This window comes from Trichosurus vulpecula, chromosome 7, assembly GCF_011100635.1.
Source record: "Trichosurus vulpecula isolate mTriVul1 chromosome 7, mTriVul1.pri, whole genome shotgun sequence".
Classification (NCBI taxonomy): domain Eukaryota; kingdom Metazoa; phylum Chordata; class Mammalia; order Diprotodontia; family Phalangeridae; genus Trichosurus; species Trichosurus vulpecula.
In genome coordinates, this window is record NC_050579.1 from 21,407,410 (window position 1) to 21,420,297 (window position 12,888).

Sequence of the window (12,888 nt, forward strand, 5' to 3'; positions counted from 1 at the left end):
ACCTGTGGGAGGGGGGCGCATTTAAATGACTAAATGAAGGATTTTTTAAAAGCCTTTATTAAGCACCTACTATGTGCAAACAATACTGAGAGCTGGAGGATACAAGTAGAAAGGGCAGACCCTTTTCATATTGGCTAGCTGCAAGAAGCCCAGGGCACTTAGTGGTAACCACTCTCCCAGGCCGTGCTGACTCAAGCTTCTGTGCTAATTCACCTGTCCCTCTGGACCAAGGCCAACTGCCAGCTTTTCCTAGAGGCCTTCCCTGAGGATGCCAGCCCCCACTGGGGCTCACAGTTGCACTGCCTGCCTCAGAGGATGGGGCTTTAAGGGCTGCAGGAATGAGTTATTTTTGTTAAACAAAAATGGCTGAGAAAGAATTATGAGCATTGCCTGTATTATACCGAGTAGAGAACAGCAGCCATTGGGAGCATCTGTGACCCCACTTTTTCCCAGAAAATCTTCCTATTTCATAACAAGCATTTGTTAAGTACCTACTGTGTGTCAGGCACTGGGGATACAAGGAAACAGGCTTTGCCTTCAGGAAGCTTATGTTTTATCAGGGAAAGCTTTGAATCATTTTATTTTAGCAGATGCAGGAGTAAGTCAAAAAATCTGGTTTTAAGGGGGTTTGGGTTTTTCTTTTTTAACCCCAAATCATAAAAGAGCTAGAAGCCTCCTTACCAGAGATGACGGCACTTTTAGTGCCCACAAGCCAAGAGCCTGAGGATGCTGGGCCCCTGACCACCTGCCATGGGCCTGTAGGGAGGGAAGGAGGACCCATCGTCTACAGTTTGGTGTGCTCCAGTGAGGGGAGGTGGCCAGGCCCCGGAGGCTGGGGCAGAACCATGGGGAGGGAATTGTTGCCACGTTCATGCCAGCAGGTGTCCAGGATGGGGTAAAGTTTGCCTTGGAAGTCAGCCTGGAAAGTGTACAGGGGCTGGAGGCCCTCAGGGCGGTCTGCATCAAAGAAAGTGAGCTCCCCCTGTTCGTAGTGGAGATACACACCGATCCGATGAGGGTGGCCAGCCACAGGCAGGGGCACCCGTGGGCACTGGAAGGCCTCATACCCCCGGCCCTCTTTGAGCCCGATCAACCACACCCCGTGCTCGGGGGACTTGGTCAGTTTGCCCTTTCTGCTGGCGGTGCCCTTGATGACCCCCAGCCGCCAGTGATTCTTGCTGCCTACTACCACCTCCCAGTAGTGACGGCCGCAGGAGAAGCCGCGGCTGGTGAGGACACAGGTGTTGTAGTCAAAGCCGTCAGGATGGCTGACACACCGCTGAGACAGGAGGCCGCACTGCACCACCGTGTTCCCTTTGGAGAGTTGGAGGAGCGGGTGGGCCGTAGCTGGGTCCAATTTCAGAGTCTCCATGGCTGAGGAAAGAGAACCCACAAAGGTCTGGTCAGGCCACAGCAAGACAAGGTTTCCCCTCATCTCCAGGCTCTGGCCTTTCCAGTCCATGCTCCACGTGGCCGCCAAAGCCTCAATCTGACCCCATCCTTCCCGTACTCAATAAACTCTAGTGGCTTCCGATGACCTACAGAGTCAAATACAAACTCCTCTATGCGAAATCTCAATTACTAGGCTCCTACTGCCTTTCCTTCATTATTATTTGTTATATGATACATAGTTTACAAATTATATATATAATCATGTACATATTTATTATTCCCCATAACACACTGTGTTCTAACCAACCTGGCCTTCTTGCTCCTCACACATGATACTCAATCTCCCACCTCCATACTTTTGCACAGGCTGCCGCACGCTGCCCCCCCATGCCTGAAATGCACTCCCCTTCTTGCATGGGCCTTATCATGAGGCCTTTCCTGATCACCTAAGCTTTTCTCTTCCCCTCCCCACCAAGATTCCTTTGTATACATCTCACACATATACCTGCTGTCCTTTCGTTGTCAGCTTTGCATACCTGGCTGTGCAAGCGGCTGCCCAGCAGTGCCCAGGTTGAGGCTGCTCTCTCGCAGTAACTCACCTGGCAGAACCTTGCGGAACAGCCGCTTCCACACGGTCATTTTGAGGTCAGCTGGATGGAAGCCGGGCTTGAAGGAGACAGCGTTGAAGGTCCCCTCCAGGGGCAGCGTCTGCTGGAGCTTTGTGCTGGGGAGAACACAGGTGGACAGACCCCAGAGGAGACCAAGTGTGATTGAGTGGCAATACTGCTTCCCTTTGCTGGGGGCTGAATGACTTTGGATTTGGGTGCCCAGGTCAAGTAGAGGAGGGGCTAGGTGGGGGAGGGGAGAGCTCCAAGCTGAAGGATCCCAAGATCCTGGAAAGCTGGCAGGGACCATTGAGTCTGATCCCCTCATCTTACAGATAATGAGACTGAGGCGAAACCGAGGCAGATAAGCATCAGAGGTGGGCTCTGAAGCTAGGTCCTCTAACTCCTATGACAATCCCTCCCAGAACACCAGGAGGCTTCTCCACTGCTGAAGACCTGACTGCTGATGGGAAAATGGGGAACAAGGACTGGAGGAGCCAGGGATGAAGAAGAAGGGCACCCTGGCCCATGCTATTGGCACCATCTGAATGTAAGCACCCTGGATCAAAGCCCCCACCAATCTACCCTAGTTAAATCTCTGGGTGTAACTTCTCCCCCACCTAAACTCACACAGTCCTTCATCCACCATAGGATTCTACCTTGAGACCCATTTCTGGCTGAATTCACAGCCCCAAGGATGGAGATTTATGCAAGCAAAGGTCACATAACTGAGGAAAAGATGTATGTGCATATGTATCATGTCTATATATGCATGTATACACATATACAGTCATAATTCCCTCCCGCCAACTTGGATTTCTCCCCTTGGTCCCTGAGCTCGGAGAGGTCAGCGTTCTTTTACAAGGTCCTTCAGACTGCTCCCACAACCCACCAGCTTGCTGCCCCTTCCATTAGAATGCACCCCCAGGGCTTAGCAGGCTGATGGGCACCTAGGAAGCCTTAATAAATGCTTTATCAGGCTGTCTATTGAAAGGGAAGGTCATATGTCATACATCCATGTACACGTGCCCATATGTGTCATGGTATGCTTGTGGGCATGTCTATGTTCTCAAAGGCCGTCACAAGTGGGGCTGGAATCCTGATTTAGCCCCTTTAGGAAGACAGCTCTAGCTGGGTGAGAAGCCTGTGCTATTTCCCGGGCTTCCTCTCCATCCCTCCTCCTCCTCCTCCTCCTCGCATTCAGCCAGACCCAAAAGGCCTGAGTCCCTCTCTCCCCACCAGGGTACTTGCCTGGAGGCAATGGCGTGGTATTTCTGTAATAAAAGAGAGACAAGGTGGTTAAGACATGGGAAGGCTCCTTCAGAAACCGTGAGTGACAGGGTTTGCTGGGCAGGAATTGTGGTTGGCGACAGAGGGAAGGAGTCCCCGGAGGAGGAGGGGCATCGGCTGGTAAAGGTCACCCTTTGGTCCATTAGAAGTGCCATGCTCAAGTTACAAAAATTTATTAAGTGCCTACTACATACACACCAGGCATTGTGCATACACTGGGCACACAAAGACGAACTAATCCGTGCCCTCTACAGATCACCCTCCCAGTCATTCTTCACTGTTCTGTTTATACTGTTGTCTCCCCCATTAGAACATAAGCCTCTAAGGGCAGCTAGGTGGCGCAGTGAGTAGAACACCGGCCTTGGAGGCAGGAGGACCTGAGTTCAAATCTGACCTCAGACACTTGACACATTTACTAGCTGTGTGACCTTGGGCAAGTCACTTAACCCCAATTGCCCTGACAAAAAAGAATATAAGCCTCTTGAGGGCACGGACATTCCATCTTTACAGCTGGATGCCTGTGTGTGCAGTAGATTACTGAAATGACCTCCAATGAGACAATGCCCATAAAGTGATGTATGATAATGATGTCATTAAATCTTTTTTAAATTGAATTGAATGTCACATTCTTTTCCACCCCCACCCCTGAATGGAAGCTTCTGGAGAGCAGGGACCATTTCATTTTTGTCTTTATATCCTCAGCTTGGCACTTAGTAAGTGCCTAATAAATGTTTGTTGACTGACAGACCCATGGACTGCTCCTTTCCCTGGCCCACCTGGATGAAGTCGAGGTGAGACTCCTCACTCAGCCGCTCCAAGACTTGTTCCGTCTGGTCCAGCCGCTCCCGGGCACCCTGGGCCTGCTCCAGCTGGATGTCCATGGAGGCCACAAGGCCCCGCTTGTGACACTCTATGCCCTCCAGGCACCGGGCCTTCTCCTCATCCACCAGTCGGTGTAACTCCTGGAACTCTCTCCGGATCACCCAGCCGAAGACGTCGGACTCGTTCTAAGGGAAGGAGTACAGCCCGTCTCAGCCAGCCCTTCCTTTGGTTTGGGCCAGGAGAGAGCGGCTCATAGCGGGAGGGTGGGACAGACTCAGACTGGCCCGGAAGGGCCTCCGGGGTCATTTTACAGAAGGAGAAATGGAGATTCCAGAGAAGTCACTTCCCTGTCAGCTCGCAGGGCCTTGGACTCAATCTGGAGGGGAGCTGAGAGTCATCCAGGCCAACTCCTTTTTTTATATAGGCTCATGAACCAGACCCCCAGGGAAGCTGAGCGATTTGCACAAGGCTGTGATGAAGAGCAGAGGGAGGATTTGAACCCAGGACCTCTGACTCCATCGCTCTTTCTCCTGTGCCATGCTGCTTCCTTTGGCACACAGGCACAGCCTATGGAAATGGTGAGGCCTGCAGCAAGCAGCACGATCGCTCTAGGCCAGGGAGATGTTGTCAGAGGTGACACAGCAGTTGACCAATCACTCAACAAGTCAAGTGATTTGAGTTGTCAACAAGTGTTGCCTACTGTGTTGGAGACACTGTGCCAAGGAGAGAGTGACTATAGCTTCTCTAAGAACTTGGGGACCGGTCCCCAGCATCCCCTCCTCTACTCAGGGCCAGTCCTGGCGCTGCCTCCGGAAGGCTCCCCCACCCCAACCTGGCTCAGGCCCCAGGAGGAGTGATAACCTGGCTCACCAGAAGGTGGCAGAAGCCAGTCATTCCAAACCCCTTCCTAGAGGAGGACTGTCATCTTGGCCTGTTATCTTGGCCCTAACCCTGCACTTAAAAGTCAGTGGGATCCCAGATGCAGAGTGGGAGAGACCTAGAGCACAGGCAGGGTCATGCATGCATATGGGGTTCTATCATGTGACCTTGGGGCACCCTCAAGCTTCCTCATCTGTGGCCAGGAAGCTCTAGCCCTTCTCATTTTACAAAGAAGGAAGCTCAGGCCTCTGGCAGTGAAGTGATTTGGCCAAAGTCACACAGGTATTAGGAACCAGGGCTGGGTTTGGAATCCGGTGCTCCCCACATCCCTCCTAGTCCAGCTCTGGGTCTTCAATGCGGGTCAATCCTGGGGCAAGGAAGTAAGAGCCCAGGGCAGTGTCGGTGCTTGCTCACAGCAATCCGGGTCCTGTTGTTCCCCAGTCTGGTGATCTGTTCCTCCAGTGTTTCTCGCTGTTGTTTCAGGTCAGAAATGAGGCCGGAGAGCTCTTCCTGGGGTGAGGGGAGGGGAGCAAAAGTAGAGCTCATGAGTCCCAGTGGAGTCATCTGACCCCCCATGCCCCAGCCTTGGGTGTCCGGACCATACAGGCCATGGGGTCTGGCCCTTTCATCTCACAGAGGAGAAAACTAAAGCCCAGCAAAGCTAACTGACTTGCCCATGGACACACAGATGGTGTCAAAGGTAGGATTTGAACCCAGGCCTTTCTAACTCCCCACCAGCACCCAAAGTCTCCCATCAGAATCAGGGTAGAGTTAAAATATTCAGGTTTCCTTAGCTTCCACCTTGTATGTAGATACAGCCCTAAATTCAAGCCAAACCAATCCCAGAAGCATTTCCTAAGTGCATCCACCTGGTTATTGGTGGGTCCCAATTCTCCCAATAACTTTAGAATTATTTTGTGTATTTCCTGGGATTTCAGAGGTCATCCAGCCAACCCTCTCATTTTATCAATGAGGAAACTGAGGCCAGAGAGATTAAATTAACTTGCCCCAAGTCACACACAACTCTAGCTAGGCCAATGAGCATTTATTAAGTGCTTATTCTGTGCCAGGCACTGGTGTTACAAGGAGTGAAACCATTGCAGATGGGGTTCATAGGATCACCCAAATTGAGAGCTGGAAGGGACCTTAGCTGAGGAGAGAGAGAGAAAGAAAAGAGAGGAAGAAAGATGGAGAGATAGAGGAGGAGAGACAGGAGGAGAGAAGAGAGACAGAAAGGAGAGAGGGGGAATGAGGGAGAGGGAGGGAGGGAGGAAGGGAGAGAGAGGGAGAGGGGTGTGGGGAGAGAGGGAGCGGGGGAGAGAGAGAAAGAAAGAGAGAGAGAGAGAGAGGGCAGTAACAATCAGTGGGGTTAGGAAGGGCTTCCCATGGAAGGAGGCTGCTGAGCCTTAGAATGAAATGAGGGGGTTTAAAAGATGAAGTCTGGAGGGAATGCTTTCCAAACAGCCCATGCAAAAAGGTGGAAGTGAGAGACTAAAAACAGTACTGAGCAAAGGAGGGTCCTCTTTGGGATGGAGGAAAGCCATACTGTCAGTGTGGCATATGTCCTCACAGTAACTACAAACAATGACCAACAGCTGGAGGGAGAGGGGGCTTCCTCTCCACCTGCCCCCTCTAAGAACTTTCTCTTGCCACATGGCAATAAGTGGGAGCTCAGAAACAGGTCATTTGGATACACTGGGTTTCCTAGTCTCCGCTCCTTTCTTCATACGACTGTTTCAAGGTGAAGCATGTGCTCCCAGAACTCCCCTGCCCTGGGTACACCTCCCACTGACCCCCAGCACCCACACATGAGCTGGAGATGCACACTCTGCCCTTCACATAGACCTTTCTCTTACCCAGACTATCTCGGGATCCTAGGCCCTCTCAGTCACCTTTCCTAGAGTCCCCTTGTGGATGCATTTCACCTGTTCAGCTTCCTTTCATGTACCCATGAATGGTTTCTATAGTAATAGGGGGTCAGAAATCCCCCCTACCTCATGGGCGCCCTCTCTGGCTCCTGGGCCTCACATCTGCTTTGGTCTTACTCAAAAATGCAAGACACCCCACTGGATGAAATCTTGATCAAAAGCCTTAAGCAAATGTTAACCTATTTCCTGGTTTCTCTCAAGTTTGGACACTGGTTGGGAAGAGTGAAGGATTTAGTTAGGTACTCATTTTTGGTTAGCTGGCTGGTTTTTGTTGGGGGGCGGGGCTGACTGCTACTTTTATATTTCTGCTGCTAGTGAGTTCCCCTGATCAAACCCTCTAGGAACTATGATTGTATAAATAATAGTGACCATCTGTGCCAAAGGGTGGGCCCTTCGCTTGGGAATTCTCAGAAATGGGACTTTCTCAGATGCAGCCCAAGCTAGGCCTTAAGTAAGATAAAGGCCAAGCACTTCAGGGTCATCATCACAAAGGCTGGTCTGGTCAGAGCCTGAGGCCACGGTCTGCCTAGGATTAACATCTCCCTGAAAGCCCGTAGCCAAATATCCACTGATCATGGCTCATCTCTTAGCTTTCTCAGCCTGCTAACTGCTTTAACTTTCTCACCCCAAACCTCATCCTCATTGGAAAGGAAACCCTGCTGTGGTCCCCATCATCTCCCACAAGCATCCATTGGGTTAAGTTACCTGATCTCTGTTAACTCTCCAGGGCATGGAGCAGCTGGTTGGGAGCAGCTGGTGGCCCTGCAGGCTCAGGCACACAGTCACCCCCCACCCCACCTTGGCCTGCATTCTCAGCCTCCAACAGAGAGTCCGTGAATGATCTAGGGGCCAGGCCCTGGTCTTTCTGGCTAGGGAGGTAAGCGGTTTCCTACCTTCATGCGGCTGTACACGGTGGAGACAGGTGTGACCTGGTGCTGCCGATGGGAGCCCAGAAGACCACAGAGGCCACAGATGAGCTCTCTGTCCCTCTCACAGAATAGGCTGAGGGGGTTTTGGTGATGGGTACAGACGCTCAGCTCCTGCTCCCCTGGGAGGTGCAGAGCTTCGATCACCTGGGCCAGGGAAACATTGGGCGGGGAGCTGCTGACATCAGGCACCACTTGCCGGCACACGGGGCAGAAAAGCTGGCTTCCCAGGTGGTGGGCTAAGGAGTTCAAGCAATCTTTGCAATAAGAATGGCCACACTGCAGCATCAGGGGCTCCTTAAAGACCTCCAGACAAATGGGACATTGGAGCCCATTTGCCAAATCAGGGGCCCTGACTTGCAGCGCCATGCAAACTTTCCAGGCTGAAAAACAAAATCAGAAGTGACCCCTGTCATAGTCTGCTCCCAGAGCTGGGACTAGGGCTAGGCCAACAGGGCAGTTAACCAGGAGCACAGCATGGAGAGAGGGAAGGGCACACATGATGCTTTTCCAGGATTTCTTTTGACACTTTCTATTTTAGTATATTTTGATACTCATTTTATACTGTGTGTAGTAGATAGAGACCTGGACTCAGAGTCGGGAAAGTCTGAGCTCAAATCCTACCTCGGACATCACCTATGGCATGATTCTGGGCCAAGCCACCTAACCTCACCGAGGTTAAAGAGGTTCATTTCACTACTTTTAATTTTACTATTTACAGTTTATTTTACTATTTCACTTCCATTGTTGTCTCTCCTGCCTTGGTTTCCTCTTCTGCAAAATTGGGCTGATACCAGCACCTGCCCCCAGAGCTGTTCTGAGGATCAGACGCGATAAGATCCATAAAACGCTTTGTAAACCTTAGGGAGCCACGATGTCGAATGCTATCACTATTCTGACTTCATCAACACGAATACTTTTTCCATAGTTCCTCCACCTCCACCGGCAACCCCTCCCCAGTTTAATGTTCAAGAGTGCCCGTGGCCAAAAGCTGACGTCACCCCCTTATCAGACTTAGCTGGCTGGTCCCCGGGCAGCAAACAGAAGTCTTCTGAAGCCTTTCCGGCCTCCGCACGAGAGCGCTCATGAGACTGCACCCAGCGCGCACAGCAGCAGGAGGTGTGGAAGGAGGTCACTTTCAGACAAAGGTAACAGAGTTCCTGCTGCACGTTTTAATTCCTCATCGTTTATTTTGCCTTCCATTTTAAATAAACATCCTTGTTTCTTGATGCCGTGTGACGATCTATCACATTCTTATGACAGACTTAAAAATGAAAGGAGCCTAGAGTACGTCTATTACAATCCTGCCCATTTTGTAGGTGAAGAAACTGAGGCCTGGAGAGGGAAAGTACTTTGCCCAAGGTCACCCAGGCATTCGAACCCAAGTCCCACCAACTCCATACTGCGGCTCCCTGTCAAATCTCCTGGCCCGCCAGTCAGGGCTTTTAAGAACCAAGGGTCATCTCCATATAGCTTCTGGTCCTCCTGCCCCTCCCCAGGCTACCATCACCCCCTACCTTAGAACACCAATGACAAAAGCAACACAGAACCGAGTGAAAAGTCCTCTGACAATGGAAACCCCAGCCTCCCCTCCTCGTCCCTTTGCTCTGCCGAGAGGAGAGGGGCGCCGCTTCACCGTGTGCCCCCTGAGGATGGTCACTGGGCTGTTACTCAGAATGCTTTCATGAAGGCTTTTTCTGCCTATTTCGCTCTTCATCAAGTTCATACAAATCTTCCTGTTTCTCTGAATTCCTCACATCCCCCTTTCTTACTGTATAGTACGACTGTTTTTAGCTTTACATTCATTCAGTCACTCGCTAATCGGTGTGGAGGGAGGGCCTAATTTGCTGCCTATTTATTTAAATATCTTTAATGTCAGAATCTTCTGCCACTGATGCCATGTATTTCTCTACTTTGCAATAAGCCAATAGGGCACGGTTGAGGCTCGAAGCTTTGGGGCAACAGTAACACCCAAAAGGGGGCTGGGGGGGGGTGTGATTTTCAAGCCCAACCTAGAACCTTGTCCTGGCTCTGCTCCCTCCCTAGTTCCTGTTCCTGATCTTTTTTGGGGGGGGGGGGGAGTCAGGGCAATTGGGGTTAAGTGACTTGCCCAAGGTCACACAAGTAGTAAGTGTGTCAAATGTCTGAGGCTGGATTTGAACTCAGGTCCTCCTGACCCCAGGGTTGATGCTTTACTCATTACACCACCTAGCTGCCCCCCTCTTCCTGATCCTTTAAGAGTCCCAAGGGTTAGGAGATGTTTTAGAAGGAAGGATGCCCATTCAGAGTGTGTTATGGAGTCATTTTTCAGTCAAGCCCAACTCTTCATAACTCCATATGGGGTTTTCTTGGCAAAGATACTGGAGTGATTTGCCATTTCCTTTTCAAGCTCATTTGACTGATAAGGAAACTGAGGCAAACAGGGTGAAGTGACTTGTCCAGGGCCACATAGGTAGTAAGTGTCTGAGGCCATATTTGAACCCATGAAGATGAGTCTTCTTTCCTCTAGGCCTGGCACTCTATGCATGATGGCACCACCTAGCTGCCCATTTGGAGTGTAGACAAGAGCCTTGGGCTGGGAGACGGGGACATGAATTCAAGTCCTCGCTGTAGCTGTCACTATCTCTTTGACATTGTGACTTCAAGAGCCATGGCCCCAAAGCATCTTGTCTATAATATCTAGTCCCTGCTTTAGGCCTTCAAAGAGAGGGTACCCACTACCTCCTGGTTTTGGATAGTTCTTCCAAATCAGAATTTGCCTCCTTGTGACTTCCCTTAGTCACCCATCTTCCCAGTGTCTCTGGGGCCAACCACAAGCCTATTCCCTCCTCCACATACAAATATCTAGATCAGATATTCAAATATTTGAGAACCACTACCCCCTTCTTTTCCTGGGTCTTCTCCTCTCCAGGCTGAACATTTCCAGTTCCTCCAAATGATCCCTATATGGTGTAAATTTCACCATCTTGGTTTTTCTCCTCTGGACACTTTCCAGCTCAACAGTGTTCTTCCCCAACTGAAGACAAGGCTCTAGATGTGGTCTGACCAAGGCAGAGGAGGAGGGGGACTTTTGCCCCCTTATTTCTGGAAGCTCTTTGGCTTCTCTCGATGCAGCCTAAAACCACCTTAGCCTACTTGGCTCCCATACTTAAATAGAGCTCGAAGAACCCCCTCGATGTGGTTCAATTTCTTTGTCTGTAATGGGGTGGATCGACTTGATCTCTAAGGTTCCGCCTAGCTCTGTGATCCCATGATGAAGATTTTGAAGATTCCTTCTAGATCTACGATTCTAGATCAGCACAAGAAAAGAACCAGGCAGGAGGAGCCATCTTGGATGCTGATGAAATCGATTTTGCCCACCAACCCTGCTCATTGAGCTGGGACTATGGTTTTAAGATACAAAATTCAAGAGTCAGCGCCAATCCATGCTTGTGTGCTATCCATACTTTACACTGAGGTGATACTTTCTGCTGCCTGGAAGAGCTACTTGTCCCTAATAATAAGATAAATAATAACAGCATTTGAGTGGGTGTTATTATGGGAGGCAGCGTGGCACACTGGAGAGGGGGAAGGGAATATAAGCCTTTATACAGCACCTACTGTGTGCCAGGCACTGTGCCAAGCACTTTACAAATATCTCATTGGAACCTCACAACAACCCTGGGAGATAGATGCTGGTAATGTCCCATTTTGCAGTTGAGGAAACTGAGGCAAACAGGTGAAGTGACTGGGGTCATACAAGTAGTAAGTGTCTTAGGTGGGACTTCCTAACTCCCGGTCCAGTGGTCTAGCTACTGGGCCACTAACTTGAGCCAACTTTGAAACCCAGGAGATCTGGACACATATTGGCTCTGTGACTGTGGGCAAGTCACTTAACCTCTTCGTGCTCTAGGAAACTTCCTAAGACTATCAAGTGAAGATGATACAGGGAGTGTCCTCACCTGGGAGTTCCTTAGACCAGTGAAATGATATGTCTATGACTATTTAAATAGTGCTTTGAGGCTAGCACTTTATCTAGCACTTATCTCTTTTGATCATAAGCAGCCTCCTGAAGTAACATGCTACATCATCTCAGAGCTGAAGGAACAGAGACTCAGGAACCAGACGTCACTTACCTTTGTCAGAGGTGGGATCTGAACCCAGGTCCTAAGTCTCCGAATCCAGCATTCTTTCTTCTACAGCCTGCTACCTTTCAGTCAGCTCTCTAGCATATTCCCATAAGACAGGATGCGGAGACCCCCAGGCAACAGCAAAAGCTGGAAAGCAAACTGCCCGCAGTCATTCCCCGAAGAGCCCGGAGGCGATCTCGAACACCTGACTGGTCACTCCCCCGTCTGTTCTGGCGCCTCCCAAGCCGAGGTACTGACCTCTCTGACCGCCACCGCCTCTTTCTTCCAGAAGGAGCTGGGACCACAAGAAAAGGTGGTGGGCACACCCTCACGCCAAATAATCTTTGTCGCTTTCTTTCTTCTCTTCATTTCCTGGCAACTCCCCCTTCCCACCCCAAGGCGAGGGGGGAAAGTCACCGGGAATCCAATGAAAACCAGTCTGGGTCACGAGACCGAGGCGCCTGCCACGGGCTGCCCCAGCTTCGATAGGAGCCGTTCAGGTGCCTGCTTGAGTTCAAGGGGGAAGAATGAGGGGTGGGGGTGGAGCAAGGCAAGAAACAGGGCTCTGGGGAGAGCTCCCCTGCACTGTTCCCTTAGTGATATTGGGAGCCTGTGGGATCCGAGGTTTTGGCAATGGAAGGGACCTCACAGATCAGCTCATCCTCATCCCTCCTGTTACAGAAGTCTGGGAAGCTTAACATGCTATACAAACGTGAAAAGGATGGACTGGCCACGGTATAGAGGGATGAAGGATGGAACCCTGATGTGCTCTGAGTGTCTGAAGACACTGGGGCAAGGTGGGCGTACCCCCCAACCCATCCCGGGACATCCTTCTTCGAGGACCTGGACCAGAGTCATCCGGGATGGGGAGGCCTGGATGGATTATGATCTGCACGGGGGAAGGGAGGATTCCAAATCAGAATATCCTAAAGCCGCC

At 50.8% G+C, this 12,888-nt stretch overlaps 1 protein-coding gene across 3 annotated transcripts; it reads right to left on the reverse strand.

Annotated features, from left to right (window-relative positions):
• Positions 1-755: 755 nt before the first annotated feature.
• On the reverse strand, positions 756-8,217 carry TRIM50 (tripartite motif containing 50). 3 transcript variants are annotated; one of them, XM_036769108.1, is made up of 6 exons: positions 7,810-8,217; positions 5,403-5,498; positions 4,064-4,294; positions 3,249-3,271; positions 1,992-2,116; positions 756-1,374 (listed from the first exon to the last, which is right to left on the reverse strand). In XM_036769108.1, exons 1-6 carry the CDS (start codon positions 8,209-8,211, stop codon positions 785-787), a joined length of 1,467 nt encoding a protein of 488 aa, XP_036625003.1. In that variant the 5' UTR covers positions 8,212-8,217; the 3' UTR covers positions 756-784. The 3 variants fall into 3 exon arrangements, with proteins under 3 accessions (XP_036625003.1, XP_036625002.1, XP_036625001.1); XM_036769107.1 differs by having other exon boundaries at positions 1,992-2,109; positions 3,245-3,271; positions 7,810-8,211; XM_036769106.1 differs by lacking the exon at positions 3,249-3,271 and having other exon boundaries at positions 4,044-4,294; positions 7,810-8,211.
• Between the last annotated feature and the right edge of the window lie 4,671 nt (positions 8,218-12,888).